The 18637-nt window shown below is 36.0% G+C and overlaps 1 protein-coding gene across 6 annotated transcripts in view; it reads right to left on the bottom strand.

The window, feature by feature from the left end:
- The window catches only part of LOC115210910 (heat shock factor protein), a 168973-nt gene that overhangs the window by 24421 nt on the left and 125915 nt on the right, over window positions 1-18637 (bottom strand). For 4 of the 6 annotated variants that reach the window (XR_003881455.2, XR_004998604.1, XM_036501734.1 and 1 more), the window contains exons 7-10: window positions 14292-14462; window positions 12224-12366; window positions 11799-11828; window positions 4755-4866 (exon numbers count right to left, since the gene is read on the bottom strand). Coding sequence is in view for 4 of the 6 variants with exons in the window: in XM_036501734.1 (XP_036357627.1) it covers window positions 4755-4866; window positions 11799-11828; window positions 12224-12366; window positions 14292-14462 (456 nt within the window). In the remaining 2 variants the exon portion in view is untranslated. The remainder of the gene's footprint in view (window positions 1-4754; window positions 4867-11798; window positions 11829-12223; window positions 12367-14291; window positions 14463-18637) is intronic. The other 2 variants (XM_029779690.2, XM_036501735.1) reach the window with 1 other exon arrangement.

Below are 18637 nucleotides of genomic sequence, written 5' to 3'. Positions count from 1 at the left end.
GCAACACAAAATCTGGTAGAATCGAATTTTATCAAGTAACCTCAAAAAACTGTGAGAGAGAGAGAAAGGAGAGAGAGAGAAAGGAGAGAGAGAGAAAGAAAGAGATCATTATCATCATTATTATTGCTTTATGTTTTGTTTTTTTATCTTGCATGGGTCGGATGAGTGTCTTGTCCCTTGTTGCAGTCCCTCATAATTTCTTTAAGATCAGCCATTGCCCCAATTCCCTCCATCTTCCTCCTAGCTCAATTGCTTAGCACTTCTTTAGTCAACCATCATCATCCTGTCTGTATGAAATGTCAATACCAGTGCAGTATCCTCTCTTGCACCATATTACAACCATTTCCACTGATACCCAGTTTTTCTTACAGCTCATTTGTACTCTGACAATCATTCATATAACATTACACATCTATCAGAGAAAGCTCCACCTCATGTCTTTCTACTCAGGAGGTATCCTCTGTATTTAGTGCCAATAATACACTTAATACAGATGTATTGTACAATCAGCCCTTCACTTGCAGAGGAAGATCTCTTTGTTGCTGCAAGAGTAATAGCTTCCAAAACTTTTTCCACACTGGCAACAATACCATCAAAAGAACCACCTGCATTGTTGATTAAGTCATCTCGGTAAGAAAAGCCTGTTACCTATTTCTAGGAATTCATTTTATGAAGAGTTATTATAACTGACTACTCCTGTACATTTGCTGCACACTAAGTCCTACTCTGTCAATCTGCCTATGATCCCATAACATTTCTTGTACACCAAACAGGTTTATATCAAACATACGATATGGACTTCTTGCCTACTCCTTTTCCACAGATCAAGCTGAGCCACTTCTCACATGCTTGTCTTGTTTACTGCTAATTAAATTAGTTTAACTCATTAACATTTATACTGGCTGTAATCTGGCTCTAATATTCTACCTGTTTTATGTTCAAACTAATCAGATCCAACTTCTCACACCTACCCTACAATGTCATTCTAAATGTAAACAATCATGTCGTCAAAATCTAGAAGCTACAAGATATTGCACAATTGATTCAAAATAATGTGAATATAAATAAGCATTACATTTGACAGAGTAATCTGAATTCTAAAGGGTTTAAGGCCTGTCAATTCTAGGCTTGCTTGAAATATCTTCACTAATCAATAGATACAGCTCTGAAAATTCAGTCATACAGATGATCCCACCAGCCCTGATAGATACATAACTGTACACTAGATTCTTTGCTGAACTCATTGCCAACTCTCCTCTTGCTGGTGGCATCTCTGTACAGGACTTGTACAGCTCTCATATGCAATTCACCTATACCAAAGTTTTCTTAGAGACCCCAGACTACAGAGTGTAAAACTGTGTTAAAGGTCTTCTCCAGGACAACAGATGCTGGAGTTTGCTCTTACCTGAGGACTTGTATAGTTGTTTCACTAGAAAGCAAACATATTGATGTACAACCATTCTCGTTATAGGCTTGCAACACGTTTAAGCTATTTCTCTTCCTAATTAGTAACAAAATGTTACTTAATAACTTGATTCATCAATTTGATGTCTTTGAGGGTGCTCCTTTCTAGGGCTCTATTTTGATCATATAGTTGTTAACTTCAATAGCTGGGACCTTTGCTGAATCCACTTGGAGCAGCTGATCCCTCACTCTTCCTTGCATTCCCTTCTTCCAGCAAATCTCTCAGTGTAAGAGTCTCATGAACCTCTTTCTCTGCAGCATCAATGAGAGAGAGTAAGTAATGGTCTGTTACCATTCTATATATACACTGCTGTTTTATTTACCAGTAGCATGCTGATTTGCACCATACATGAATGAACACATGCAACTACACACACACACACACACACAGGTCAACTAGTCCATGTGATTGACATGTATGCTCCACATCCGCATGCTTCTGGATCCAATCCAACTATGCAATATATTGATTAATCATCCTCTTACTATAGCTTCAAGTCCAATAAATCTTTGAGCGAAATTTGGTTAGACATAAACTATTATGTGAAAATTTCGTGTGTGTGTGTGTGTATAAGTGAGTGTGCAACTATATTAAAATGTGTCAAGTTGAGTCTCTTTACACCTAAAGATAAAATACTTGTCCAATAGATATTGTAAAATATGCTGCAGACCAAATGAAACAAGTGGTGAGATAGATGTAATAAACTATAAACTAATACCGTTGAAGGCAGTACCCCAGCATAGATACAGTCCAATAACTGAAACCAGTGAAAACACAGACAATTTGGAGGAAACAACTCTGCAAGAATCTATACTATACATACACACACAAAACCAATAACACAATTTTACTGATAGACTTCATATTGCTAATATTACACGTAATTTTAGCAATTAATGGATGAAATATTTTGAAAATAGGAAAAGGCACGGCTGAGTGGTTAAGAAGCATTCTTTACAATAACACAGTTTCAGGTTCAGTTCCACTGTGCAGAACTGTGGGCAAGTGTCTTCTACTATAGCACCAGGCTTGCTGATGAATTTTGTTGTTGGAAACTGTAAAGAAACCTGCCACGCACGCATGTGCATGGAGGCATCCATCCATCTATCCTTGCCTAGGCGTTGTGCACTAAACTAATTATAAACATGTATCACTGCTTGGAAACAGGTGATCAGCAGCAGAAAGGGTGTCCACCTATAGTATGAATGTCTGCTTCAACAAATTTCTTCTGAGAGATGCAAGCATGGAGAAGAAGACAGTAAAATGATGAGGTAGCTTGTTTTATTGAAAAATAAACAAGGGTTTCTGAAACTGGTAATTGACCATGAATTTGTATGTTGTAGAGTTGGAACATTTACCTCAGTACTATACGTCACCATCATCATCATTGTTTAACGTCCGCTCTCCATACTGGCACAGGTAGGACAGCTTGACATGGAGCTGGTGAGTAGGGAGCAGTTCAAACAACACCTGTCTGTTGTGGCATGGTTTCTGCAGCTGGATGCTCTTCCCAACACCAACAAGGTAACAGAGTGTGCTGGGTGCTTTTTAGGTGCCACTGGCATGGGTGCATTTAAGTAGCACCAGCACGGGTGCATTAATGCAGCATCTGATCGGGGTGGTGTATGAGTGATGGGAGGAGGAAAGACAAGTGAGTCTAGGGTGCTGAAGAGGAGGTGGTACAAGACCAGCCAACACCAAGGAGTGGAGTAGAGGCTATTACAGTAGTGGTGAGAAAGAGAGAGAGAGTTTGAGACTATGGACCAAAAGCTGATGTGTGTGGGGGGGGGGGAGAAATTTGTATCTGGAGCAGAGGTAAAGGTAAAAAGATAGCTGTATAGGCTGTGAGATGCAATGGCTATGCAGATAAGATGCCAGCATGCAAGTTTGTGTTGAACAGTGAATACCTGACATTACATAAACGGGTCAAGGTACTTAGCAGAGTCTACCTTGATGTATTTCACAAGAAAATAAGTATCAGACTTTATGAATAAGTTTATCTATAACAGAGTTAGCATCTATCTGGGTGAAGATTTTCTTTGTCCACTTAATACTATAGACTGTAGGAACATGTACAAAACCCATAAATTATCAGAGGTATAAGGTAAAAAAAAAAAAAAGGTTGAATGGGTAAATGTTTCTGTTGGATATTCAAGTTATTAATACATTAATTAGAAACACTGGTGATTATGAAACTTAATCTGTCCCATCATTAGTAATAAGACTGTCAAAATTTCAAATTATATTTACTCAATGAAGAAGTAATATTTAGATATGGATGTGTGGATGTACACATGCACACATCAATAGAACTTAGATTCAAATAGTTTAAATGAATGAAAATTAATGTTAGAAACACAAAAATGTTTAGGAGTTTAACTTTTCAGCCTACAAACCATTTTGGAGTTTAAATAGTTTTATACCAACACAGCTGAGACACTCTCACTGCTTTGGTTCTATAAGACAAAACTTACTGCTATAAAGATTTCATATCCAAATTAAAACCTACTGCAATTTTTGTATAATAAATTAACAACTATTTATATTCCAATTAACGAATGAACTTGGTTATTTCACAAAATACCTCCAGATTCTTCATTATTTTAAAATTAACTGCAACACAGTCACAAAAGATTTCAAGTACTGGGCTACTACCAAGCTAAGTTCAAAGTTCAGATTTTGAAAGCCTACATTTATTTCATGGCTGAGTGGTTAGGAGCAGAAAGGGCATCCAACTAAAAAAATAATAGGGTTCCTGGTATGTACTCTACCTGGCCATTTACACTTAAGCATGTGGTCTAACTCTAACCCTAAACGTAACCCCTAACCTAGATCAAATCATTTGACAGCATAGGCTGTGGACACTGCAGTAGACTGCATGCTAAAACAGCACCAATAACTGCCCTGATAAATATATCACGCCACTAAAGTGGGAGGAAAAAATGGATTTGAAACCACTAAAAAAAGTAGGTTTGTTATTCTAATATTTTAAAAATATTTTTCCCTAATTTTATTCAATAAGCAATCCTAGTTACAATATTTCAATTTCTTATACAAGTTTATCTAATGTTTTGAGAAATGTTAGGAACCACTAGTCTGTATAATATATAATCTTGATCACAAGAATGAATTTCTCAAAAGTGAAAACTATTTTCTATCCAATTTCTTTTACCCTCGATTTATCAAAAATCCAAATCAGTTTTGTCTCAAGATAAAACCTATTTTTAAACATATTATCAAATAGTCAACACAAGTTATGGAATTAATTTTTTTTAAAAATTCAACTTACAGACAATAAAGTATTGGTATCCAAGTTGTAGGTGGAACTAGAATCTGATAGCATTCCTTGGAGACCATCCAAATCATTTTGTATTGAATCAAGTTGTTCAGCCAGAGCTTCACTGAAGTAAAAACAAAAAACAAAAAAATAAATTTACAAATGTACAAAAAAAAAGAGAGAAAGACAGAAAAGAGAATGAAGTATATCCTAATTAGGAAATTAAATAATTAACGCCACTGCCCTGCAGCAATAATCTCATCCATTTTAAACTACTTTCTGTAACAGTAAACAAGAAGCCATTGTTTCACTGAAAATTTTAAGCATAATTTTAATTCTATATAATCAAATTGCAGCACATATTTCATACAATCTGTGATTTGTATTTATAATAATCAAATGTTTTCTTCCAGAATTAGGTGAAATCTTGAACTTCAAGTAAGCTGTAGCTTACAGGTACTCTTCCAAAACATATTCCATATGTAATAACTATTCTAAAGAACTCTTCCTTTTATCAATGTGCCAAACAGCTAATCACTAGCGAGATTGAATGTCAATCTCGCTAGTTTATAATAATTCTAAATTATGGAATGCAATATTAATATTAATTATGCAATTATTATATTATTCAATTTCAAAATGTTGCAGACTTGTTTTTTTGTTTTTGTTTTTTTGGTTGAAATGAAAAACATTCTTTTCACCAAATCAAGATATCAATATCAAAACTTAGAATCACTTGACCATAATATCTTGTGGAATAATACTTATAAATTGTGATACAGAGCAATGTAAAAAACAATATTTTAAATATATTATTATCAGTAGTCGCAACATCATGATTCTGTTTAAAAACAAGTTTTTGCTACTAAGAGGTTGCTGTTCTCTAAAAATATATTTTATAAATTATGCTCTGAACAGTAATTCAAAATCATGAGTGAGTTTGGCTTCAATTTTAAGATACATCTACTTGGTATCCTTACAGGAAAATACTGACAAATAGTATTTAATTGTGCCTGTCACGAAATGATTAATATATAATTTGATATTAATATGTTAATATCTGAAAGAGCAAATCACACAAGGTTTTTACAGCAACATATATTGACACCTGTTATGCTTTAAATTACAGTAAGCATATGTGATAAGCTGCAAATGGGGTGGGCAAATGCAGAAGAATTATACGATGCAACACTATAGAAACTCCTTGGTAAACTGCATATATATATATATATATTTATATATATATATATATATATATATATATATATATATATATATACATATATGTTCTTGCAAGCCTAAAGCTGTAGAAAAGTAATAATGAAGATGATGGTGATATTGATAAGTCATGGCAAATAAAACTGATGTCTGAAAGTACCAAAGGAGCTAAATAATTATGACCAAGGTTTATTAACTAATAATAGACTATAGTATATTTTTGCTTACATGCTTTATTTTTTCTTCAAAAATACATAACATTCAAATTTTTCGATTGCTTATATACAGGGTAGCCAAGCCTACCTTGATTCCATTCTACCCATTACAGCTAAATTGGATAATGTAACTCTAGGTGAAATACATGACATGGTTGGAAAGTGGAGCCAGGGATGTGTTGTAATCAAAAGTGTGCTTGAACAGAGATGACTTGAAGCTAAACAATAACAACTAAGAAATGTATTATTTGAATATTATTTGGACAGCATTTTCTTTTTCATACGTCAATTTTGACTTCAGTTATTCCAGTTGTTCAATCAATGGGGCTGTCGACTAAATGAATTATAGTATAAGTGATTGAGTGTTCCATCCATGCCCTTAATGTAGAATAAGACTGTCCAAGCAGAATCAACATAACTATGTATGAGTGGGTGCTGAAAAGTTCCTGACTTTAAGGGTATTATGAAAGGCCTGGTTGGAGGCCTGACTGCCTGAGTTCTTTTACAGGGTTTAGAAAAATCAAAAGACCGCTGCCGTAAGTGGGTGAGTCTGAGAAGAGAAGATGTTGAATAAAATCATAATTAACTGATCTTGTATTTTACCCAAAGCCAGGAACTTCCAAGAACCCCTTTCGTTTGTGTGTGGGGAAAGGTGATTCTGATTCTAGGCAAAATCCATTTGATGAAGCACTCCACCGTTTCCCCAATTTCTTTCATACTGCTTAGGCCAGTTCAAGCTATGTTCAAAACCACTGACCTAATTGTGATTGCAAAGTGGACAACCAGCCATTCAACCATGACTAGTGAAATGTTATATGGGTGTTTTAGCATTACACATAGAACATCAATACTACACAGGTACAAAAAAACAAAAACTTGTTAACACTTTTGATATCAACCTGTTTGAATCCATCCTTGATATTATGATACAAATTCCCTGTTTTAAAATGATCTAATTAAAACTTTCCATCAAGATTTCATGTTAATTTAATAATGACAAAGTTATTTTACAAAATTCTTCATTATTTTCAAAATTAATTAAAACAAAGACAGTAATATTTTAACAGAAATATGGTAACAAAATGGTTAAAGTGGTTTAATAATTTCTCTTTATTTATAAAATAATTTTCTTTCTGCCACTTCCTAACCTTTCCTCAACAGACTATCAAACACCGAATACATTTTCCATTTGTATCTAAAGCAGACAAGGATGAGCATTTTTGAGAATTGAGCAACATGAGACATGGCTCATTATTAGGCGGGCTGCACATGAAAAAAAAAAGATTCAAGGTAATATTTCATTACTGCAGTTTGCCCATGGGTGATTTCAACTCTACTTTAATCCTTACACCAGCTAGAATTTTTATAACAATACAATCAAGTAATAAAATAAAACAAAACACTCTTTGGTTTATTAACTATAAAATGTTTAGATATACTCAACAAAATGTTTACACATAAAAGTCAACCAACTGTAAAATAAATAGAATTTTGAAGATTGAATTTATAGATGGAAATTTTAAAAAACAAAATATCTGGTCTTGCAAATTCACAGTCAAGCAGTTGGTATTAGGCTAAATCTTAAATTAAAACAATTTACTGAAATGATGGAAAAGTACAAGAAAAAAACTCGTCAGATTTTATGTGATGCATTCGAAGGAACGTTTGCAATATTTCAGGTTTCAATTGCAAACAAGAATTTTTTTTTTTTTTTTTTAATGTGCCAAGTTTTTTTTTTCCTGCAACTTTTGCAAAATCAGATCATTCAAAATAAATTATTATTAATTTCAAATTCATAAAAGATTTGTGCGTGTGTGTGTGTGTGTGTGTGTGTTTATTCTGAATCAGCTGAAAAGTACAGACTTGGAGTGGCTTTCTTTTACAGAGTTATGTCCCTTGCCCCAGGTTAAAATTTTGATGGCTAACGGGTTTTTTCACCCCCATTTAATTTCATACGAATTTCGTTCTAACTATTGTCTTCCTCTATTTCTCTTGCCTATGCTCTCTAATACTGAACTTGGAGCTACACAACTAACCTCTAACCTGATGAACTAAAGAAGAAGACAATGGGCAATATAAATAGATAACTAGAACACTATGTATAAATTGGTGTGCATATGTAAATAATGTTTTAATGGAAAAATACAGGATACTATTCTATAAAGCTACGTTAGTCAGTAGGGAAAAAAAAGAAGCTTTTTCCAAGCTAAGAAACTAATCTATTCTATGTAAAACGTATGAAGGATGGATTTAATGATAAGAGCTTGGCAGTGCAGATGAAAGATATGCATGCTTAATTTGTGTGGGAAAGTTAGCAAAGAAGCTAGGTTTTAAGAAACATTTTCAGCTGGTAAGCAAAAACAATGCATGGCCTGACATTGGTTTTTACTCTGAGATGATTTTTGCAAATGTATATAGTTTAATGTGTGTGTGTGTGTGTGTGTTTCAACAAACATTACCCCCATTTAAATTCTTTTTCAGAACTGCTTCTCAATTTTTTTAAACAAAAAGTCAATGTAATGCATTATTATAACTTCTGTAATAATATGCAACACACACATACAACAAACACAATTTAATAATCAGGAGGCACTTTATTAAATTAATCAAAGTGTCTAGCAATTAATTTCTATGGTGATTTGTCTGTAAATATAAAAAACTCAATATGTTAGTAGAAAAAAAAAAGGTATCAAGAAAATTAGACCAGTGGTTCCCAAAACTATTCAAGTTTGCTGCAGAATTATTTTTATCAAAATATTTGGCATTGAATAGGGCTTTTTTTCCTTCCCCAACCCCACACCACCATCTCTCCCTCTTACATCTATATAAATTGACCAAAACTATTCAGTCATTGTTTCTACTATCGGCACAAGAGCTACAATTTGGTGGGAGGGGGGATAGTCAATTATATTAACCCCAGTGCTTCATTGGTACTGAATTTACCAACCCCGAAAGAATGAAAGGCAAAGATGACTACATAAAGAGGAAGGAAATGCTGCTAAGCTTTTTGTCCAGTGTGCTAATGATTCCGCCAGCTCACTGCCTTATCATTACCTTAATATATCACAAGAATTGTCGAAGTAGAATTTGTTTTGTTTTTTTTTTAAATTAAAATTACAAAAATCTTTTCATGAATCAACATAATATTTCTATTGAAAACGTTTTGGGATCCACTGGTTTAGAAACTCTGAATACTCAAGCTGGCAGTTCTTTAAAAAAAAAAAACAGTTCATGTGGATATTGATGTATGTTATTAATTCATATTGTGAAACAAGACAAACAGAAAATTCAAAACTATTTTTCTTTTTTGGTGGGGAGTTGGGGAGAACAAATTAGATTTCTTCAAATACAATAACAATCAGTCAGTCGAACAAAACCTAATTATATAAGAAGTTCACAGCTTCAAGGATGAAATTATTCCCAAATACTACATTATCCTCACGATCTGACTAGGTCTAGCAATGAAAGGTCTCATATTATCATCTTTTGTTCAATATAACTCAACTTTAAAAAATCTATAGGCATCCTTTCATGTCCTGGAATCATTGTGTTGCTGAAAACCTTAATATAATGCTGACTTCTGTAATGCAAAGAATATTTTCTACTGACTTCTATGCAACATAGAAGCCAATGGAAAATAGGTTTTACCCTACAGAATTCCTTGTTAGAGCAAGATTTTTCAGTAACACAACATTTCCATAATGTTAGAGATGCTGAGGGAATATCCTGTATTACCAATCATGTTAAGGATTATCTTCATACAAACTTAAATCTCCTTTGAACACATGTGTACATGCATGCACATAAAATCTTTCAAAATTCATGCTTGAATGCAAGAAATTATGCTCATGCTTGTGCATAAGAACAAACCACAGCAAAACACTCGGTAAATAAATATTGATTTCAAACTGATACAAGGCCATAGACAGGAAAGGGGTCAGGACGGTCAATTAAATCAACCCCAGATCTTGACTGGTGCTTTAATTGACCCAGGAAGGGCGAAAGGCTAAGTGGATTTCAGTGGGATTTGAACTTGAACAAATATCAATACAGCTTAAAAGAATAATTTCTTTACTTACGAGAGACTTTTAAAGAAAGCAATCTTTGACAAAACTGAGCTAGTTTTTTTTATTTTTATTTTTTTGGTTTTAATTTTAGCTAGGACTAAAAACTGAAATAATATGCTAACAACAAATAAGTACAATATACATAAAAAAAACATTGTTCAGGTTTCTTTCCTAAGATAAGATTCCATGTGATGATGTGTAAAGATACATTTGAAGCAGTATTGCATAGAACAAAATTTTATGGGTGGTGTTTTAGCAGGTGAAATAATTATTATAGAAGATCTGTCATTCATTAGCTAAATTCCACAGGTAATTATATACTGCTTTCCAGCTTTTTCAGGCATGGATGTTTGATTTAGAAGTTTGGTTCTCAGCCGATTCGCTTTGAGTTCAGTCACACTGTGAAGTTTGGGCAGGTGTATATTCTGCTAGAGTCCTAAGCCAACCAAAACTCTTGTGAAGGGAAAATGGTAAACAGGAAACTGAAAGAAGCCCATTGTGTGTATAAATATAAACATGTATGTGTGAGTTTACATTTGCACTTCTTGATAACTGCTCAGCCACAAGAAATGAAATTGTCATTTCCCCTGTCAAATTGTCTGCAGGCTTTGCGCCTTGGAAGATGTGAAATAAGAGATCCCCTACTTGAAAATCAGGTAAGGTTTAGTAACAGGAAGGATATCCAGCTGTAAAACAATGCCTTCATAACATATTCATCTAACCCATGCTAGGAGAGAAAAACAGACAGAAAAGTGAACAAATATTTTGGGAAACATGTTTGCATGAGATGTGTATAATACAAGTTTTCATAATGAGTGTTGAATATAAAATATAACTGTAATAGGATGAGAATGCAATAAATCAAGCCAATGAAGCAGGCGTCTGTGCAGATGGTTTGAAGCAGTGAAAAACAATGAGAGAGCTATGAAAATAATGGCTCTATGATACAAGAAATAAAACCCAGATGTATGACTCTTAATGCTGGTGTCGCTATCCATTGTTGTAAACAAAAACATTAAACATCGCAAGAGCAACAAGGTACTAAGTCCAATAAACTAAATAAAGAATTGGTAGAGGAAAGCCACTAAATAGCTAAGCTTAGAATTATAATAAATAGTGGATAATTAACTATAATGAATTAAGCAACCACATGTTCAATTCAATGACAGAGAAAAGCTTGAAAAATATTCCAGATAATAGTAGTGATTTTTTGTCACAAACAAAAATAATAGATACCCAAAGAACGACTGGCATAGAAATATCCTGGTTTTAATGACTATAAGCTGCCAAATATTGCACACTACAAAACATAAACAGAAGTAATAAACATTGGGGGAAAAGAATAATGAGATATCTAAATTTAAACAAATTTAAAGGACTTTCCAGATAGCTTATAAGCATGTACTAAACATCGTAGTGACCATAGTGTCCTTTTAATATTGTAATACAAATACACAGTTGTATGAAGAATTAACAGAAATATAAAAACCTTAAGGAACATCAAAGTAAAAGTAGAAGGAAAATTTCACAAACTCATTTGTATGTGTATAACTTACTGTTTCATTGGGTCCACTATGTCACAAAACCTGTCAGAAAAAAGAATAATTTTCGTAACGTCTTAAACTTGAATGAAATGGCACAGTGAAAGAAACTCTCTCCCGTGACAGTTGTCAACATACATGTGGTGTAATCTGGCTACTAGTTCTGGTCAACCAATGCATAACGATACTTTGGATTCTGGGTACAATAAAGAAACAAACTCCAAAAATTCTGAAAAACTGGGACAGATTCGACAGGGAAGTGAATAGAAGTGCATCACACTGCACAGAAAAAAATGCCCAACAATGTGAAAACTAAACAACATTTGTATTAACATTAGAAATTATCGTAAGTCCCCATTCCCTAAACTATAACATCCCACACCGGAATTATTAAATATATCAGGGTAGATTAAAGTCTAGATGAAGAAAAACTGTCTTACCGTTCAGCTTCTGGGTTTATAAGAATAAGGTCTTGGCTGGTAGTATCAGGTTCCGTCAGCATTACATGTTTTGGAGTAGTATTTCCACTGAGAACTACATCTTTGTTTAATAAAGCTTCCTCACTGGGAGATACTTCTTGTAGCTAAAAGAATGGAAATAGAATAAATATATAACACATTCCAAAAAAATACTATTGCTTCAATGAAATTAATCATTTCTTTGAACACTAATTAAGAGGAAAAGTGCTTGATAAGCTAGCTACCAGAGCTTGACAAGCTACCAGAGCTTGACAAGCTACCAGAGCTTGACAAGCTACCAGAGCTTGACAAGCTACCAGAGCTTGACAAGCTACCAGAGCTTGAAAAGCTACCAGAGCTGGAAAAGCCACCAGAGCTTGAAAAGCTACCAGAGCTTGAAAAGCCACCAGAGCTTGAAAGCCACCAGAGCTTGAAAAGCCACCAGAGCTTGAAAGCCACCAGAGCTTGAAAGCCACCAGAGCTTGAAAAGCCACCAGAGCTTGAAAAGCCACCAGAGCTTGATAAGCCACCAGAGCTTGAAAAGCCACCAGAGCTTGAAAAGCCACCAGAGCTTGAAAAGCCACCAGAGCTTGAAAAGCCACCAGAGCTTGAAAAGCCACCAGAGCTTGAAAAGCCACCAGAGCTTGAAAAGCCACCAGAGCTTGAAAAGCCACCAGAGCTTGAAAAGCACCAGAGCTTGAAAGCCAGCCACCAGCTTGAAAAGCTACCAGAGCTTGAAAGCCAACCACCAGAGCTTGAAAAGCTACCAGAGCTTGAAAGCTACCAGAGCTTGAAAAGCTACCAGAGCTTGACAAGCTACCAGAGCTTGACAAGCTACCAGAGCTTGAAAAGCTACCAGAGCTTGAAAAGCTACCAGAGCTTGACAAGCTACCAGAGCTTGACAAGCTACCAGAGCTTGAAAAGCTACCAGAGCTTGAAAAGCTACCAGAGCTTGATAAGCTACCAGAGCTTGATAAGCTACCAGAGCTTGATACCAAGAGCTTGAAAGCCACCAAGCTTGAAAGCCACCAGAGCTTGAAAAGCTCCAGAGCTTGAAAAGCTACCAGAGCTTGAAAGAGCTGAAAAGCCACAGAGCTTGAAAGACCAGAGCTTGAAAAGCAAATAAAACAAACCAAAGTCTGATCCATTTCCCACTTTATTTATTTATTAATATTTACTTTGGTTAGTAATAGAAATGGTTGAAAACTTAAATCGTGATGTTGAAATGAAAATTACTGAATGAACCACTGGAAATTTATGCAGTCACTCAACCCACTCTCTGTCCCTCTCTTTTTCAAATCACTTCTCATTGCCTTAAAAAGAAAAGTGGAAACAAGACACATTAGATGATTTAATCCTTGGTACACTATAATTATAAAAAAAAAAAAAGATAAGACAGGAAAGTCATAAGTGGAATGTCTAGCCTGCAACAATATTCAGTTTAACTTTAAATCAACTTTATTACCCCCTGCTCCAAAAAAATATTTAAAAGTATTGTGTGAAATGAACATCACCCGAATGTGCTAAGAGTTGGAGCCCAACTAGACTAATCATTAATACTAGTGTTCTGATAGCTCAAATCTATACATGTTATGGAATCTTTTGTTCTTTCAAAAGAAGGTTATGAATCCATACCCTTTAAAGATGTGACCTATTTCCCCTTCACTTTACCTATGTGCTGAACCAAAAAAGAAGCCAAACCACCCAGTCAAATTTATAAACATGCTCATCCAAATGGACTCTAGTGATATAAGTGATGTCAAATGGCTTTGTAGCTGAAACAGAGTCAGCTTTCTATCAAACATTGGTCTTCGCAAGAACTATATGTGTTTGAACAATTTCTACTCTCACTCTAAGAACTCTATTTCTTCTTACCAATTATCTTTAGAACATCTCTATTGTGCAGGTTATACTCTATATTACAACTTTGCTTTGAAGAGTAGTGGCTCGGCATACACAGAATTCATTCTCTCCAATACTTACCTCTCTCTCAGGTATATTATAATCTATGGGAGAGAGAGAGGTTTCCCAACAAATTTCATGCACATACCTGATGATTATCTTCATTCTGTGGTTCTTCATTCTCTCCCAATTCAATGATTGTTGGATAAATACATGGTGTCTCATCAAATACATCAGTGATACTTTCCATAATCCCTGGATATGGTATTTCTTCCACTGCCGTTACATTAGGCGATAGACAGTGTTCGACAACTTGAGCCTTCAATGCAAATAAGAAAAAGAAAACAAATGTCACATGAGTACAAACTCAACAGAACTATATTTTTAAAAAAAAACCATTATAATTATAAACTTATTTTCAAATAAGACTTTACTGAAAAACCTTAAATTTTACCTATCATAAATATAGAGCCTGGCCTCCGTGCTGGTGGCACGTAAAAGACGCCATTCGAGTGTGAAGCCAGAGTGGCTATCTGGCCTCCGTGCCAGTGGCATGTAAAAGACACCATTCAAGCATGATCGTCACCAGCATCGCCTTACTGATACCTATGCTGGTGGCATGTGTAAAAGATTTGAGCAAGGTCGTTGCCAGTACCGCCTGACTGGCCCCGTGCCAGTGGCACGTTAAAGCACCCAGTACACTCTCAGAGTGATTGGCATCCAGCTGTAGAAACTCTGTCAGATCAAGATTGAAGCCTGGTGCAGCCATCTGGTTCGCCAGGCCTCAGTAGAAATCGTCCAACCCATGCTAGCATGGAAAGCAGACGTTAAACGACGATGTGATGGATAAAAATGTATACATTTATACTTTACATAAAAATTAAATAACAATAACACTAGTGAATGGATAACAAATACCAAATATAAACAGGCTTTTCATTTTTATATATTCATTAGCATCATATGAAGACATTTAACAACCTCAAATAAAATTCAACCTAATCTAAAAATAAATTAAATTATTGTAGTCTTAGTTTCAAACCATGAAAACAAAATAATTAACTTCCAATAAAAAATATAATAAATGGAATGACAAAAAAGAAACATAATATTTGCTCCAATAGCTTATCTGTCATTCACAGATGAGTGTGACCTACCAGCCGCCAAGCTTTCTTTAATTCATTTAGGTGCCTATGTAATCATGAACAGCCATAGACACTGCCTTGGCTGTCCCAACCGTGACCTAGTAAAACATTGACGATGTGACAGCTGGAGAGAGAGAGAGAGAGAGTGTATGCGTGTGTGTGTGTGTGTGCGTGATGTACTAGTATTGGGCTGATGGCCATTTTCAGTTGAGTAGACTGAAGTAATATGAAACGATATGTCTTACCCAAAGATTCAACATACCACCCACTCAAAGAATCGAACCCATGACCTTATGTTTTGTGAGCTTAATACACCTAACCATCAGGCCACATGCCTTCACATTTGTTCTAATATTTCAACAATCTGTGACTGAAGCATTTACAGGGCAAGGATTTAAAATATATAATTCTTTATATCATATAAACAAAGCAATACTATGTCAATAACCTTTGTAAATATTAGCTCGGGTTTCAGGGGTTTCTCCAAAAGCATCAATCTCAAAGACTAAGGCAGTATTATTATGTTTAAATAACAGTTATCTTTTTCCTATATGAACATCTTGCCTAATCTCAGTTTGGAAAAAATATGTTTTCATCATGTTCTTTATATGTCAAAATAAATGAATGTCAAATTGTGTAGAAGCTTTTGTGTGTGTGTGTGTGTGTTGTGTGAGAGAGAGAGAGAGAGAGCTTATTCTTCAATGACTGAGTGACAATCAGGGCTGGGTGCTTTGTTTCTTTCCCCAACAAGAGTACCAGACTTTAAAAAAATAAGTGCTGGGATCAATTTGTTTGACTAAACCTATCAAGGCAATGCCCCAACATGGCCACATTCTAATGACTAGTAAGAGATAAATGACTGTAATTATGGCAAGGTAGCATAATGAAAGCTCTTCGAAAATCAAATTAACTTTTAACATTGGCACAAGGCCACAAATTTCAGAAATGGGCATAGTTACAAATCATTAGTACTTAATTATTTCATCGAACATACAGGGGGGAAAAGTTGATTATAGTATGTTCTTGACCTAAGAATGTGAAGGGGCTTCATGGTGGTCTTGCTTTTCATTAACATCGAAGTTGAACTAAGACATTCATTGCACAAAGGAAAATCATTTACTGACAAATATCTTGTGTTCTGACAGGGTCGTTATGTCAATATATTTTTTTCTCTTTAATTGAAATCCAATTTTAAAAAGCTGACATAGTTTAGCCCTGAGTTAACCCTTCCAGCTGTTAATCAAATCCAACATTTCAAAGTTACATCCAGGACAACATTATATAACATTATGATTAGATACAATTTGAGGGGGATTTGGCTGTTATTTCTAGAAGGTTGAGTGCCCACACAGAAGCTCATTTATTGGCTTCTTATTACACCATTGTGTATACCAATTTGTGGCATCATACATTTCAAGGATAATATACATACATATTTATAAGACAGCCTGCCCCTGGGAGCTCCTCTATGCTAATGACCTTGCCAGAACTAGAGATCAAGTTCAGGGTGTGGAAGCAAGGTCTAGAATTGAAGGGCCTTAAGGTTAACCTAGCAAAAACCAAAGTCTTAGTAAGTAGGAAGGCTGCAAATCACAAACCCCTTCGGGTAGATGGCCCTGCCTGATCTGTAGAAAAAACATGGGCAAAAACTCCATATGATGTACCCAGTGTAAGCTATGGACACATAAGAGGTGCTGCAATATCAAAGGAAGGTTAACAAGGAAGATAGTTTTTGTGTGTGGCAGAAGCACAGAGGCAACAAATACTGAAGATGTACAGTAAACAGATTCCATCACATGCCAGGTGGGGAAAACTAGAAGTTAATAGCTTCTCCTACCTAGGCGACCAAGTCTATAGTGGGGGTGGTTGCTCTGAGAGTATAGCAGCTAGAATAAGAATAGCCTGGGTAAAGTTCAGGGAGCTCCTACGTCTGCTAGTAACTAAGGGCCTCTCACTCAGGATGAAAGGTAGGCTGTATGATGCATGTGTTAACTGCATGCTATACACAGGAAACAGCCATGAACTGAACATGGGACACAACTGCTGAGGACATGCGTAGGCTTGAAAGAAATGAAGCTAGTATGATTTGCTGGATGTGTAATGTCAGTGTGCATGCATGACAGAGTGTAAACGCCCAGAGAGAAAAGTTGGGCATAAGAAGCATCAAATGTGGTATGCAAGAGAGACAACTGCGCTGGTGTGGTTATGTGTTACATATGGATGAGAACAGCTGTGTGAGAAAGTGTCACTCCCTAACTGTGGAAAGAACCTGTGGAAGAGGTAGATCCAGGAAGACATGGGATGAGGTGGTGAAGCATGAACTTTGAACACTGGGCCTCACAGAGGCAATGACAGGAGACCGAGACCTTTGGAGATATGCTGTGATTGAGAAGACCTGGCAACTAAAGTGAAATCGCAGTCATGGCCGATGCCAGTGTTGTATGTCCAACCCATTTAAGAGTACCCCTGATGTGTCAGGCAATATGATAAGTTTGAGAAGACCTGTTGAGTCAAGTAAAACCAAAATCGTAGCTGTGGCCAGTGCCTCCTCACTGGTTCCCGTTCCAGTGGCACATAAAATGCATCATCTGAATGTGGTCAATGCCAGTGTCCTCTAACTGGTTCCCGTGCCAGTGCACACATAGTAGTACCTACCATGTCGATTTCCATCGACTGGCATACATTGCACATAAAATCACCTTCTGAATATGGCCAATACTAGTACCCACTGACTGGCTCCCACACCGGTGGTACATAAAAAGCACTATTCGAATGTGATCAATGCCAGGACCACCTGACTGGCCCCCATGGAGGTGGCACATAAAAAGCACCATCCAAACATGGCCAATGCCAGTATCCTCTGACTGGCTCCCGTGCCAGTGACATTTAAAAAGCACTATTCGAATGTGATCGATGCCAGGACCACCCGACTGGCTCCCTGCCGGTGGCACGTGAAAAGCACCATCCAAACGTGGCTGATGCCACTACCCCCCGACTGGCTCCCGTGCTGGTGGCACATAAAAAGCACTATCCAAACGGGATCGATGCCAGGCCTACCTGACTGGCTTGCACCCACTACACTCTTGGAGTGGTTGGCGTTAGGAAGAGCATCCAGCTGTAGAAACATTGCCAGATCAGACTGGAGCCTGGTGCAGCCGCTGGCTCTCCAGACCTAAGTCAAACCGTCCAAAAAGATGATGATGTTGATGATGGTTTGTATTAAATACTTGATGCTGTCAAGTCTAGGCTAAAGTCTTGGTGATAGATTCTTAAATAAACAACTGACATCAGGCATTTTAATCTTTAACCCTTTAGGATTTAGATTACTCTGTCAAATGTAATGCTTATT

The sequence above is a fragment of the Octopus sinensis genome, linkage group LG4, assembly GCF_006345805.1.
Source record: "Octopus sinensis linkage group LG4, ASM634580v1, whole genome shotgun sequence".
Taxonomy (NCBI): Eukaryota; Metazoa; Mollusca; class Cephalopoda; order Octopoda; family Octopodidae; genus Octopus; species Octopus sinensis.
The sequence above is the reverse complement of the archived record's forward strand: the minus strand, read 5'-3'. Positions and strand labels throughout refer to the sequence as shown.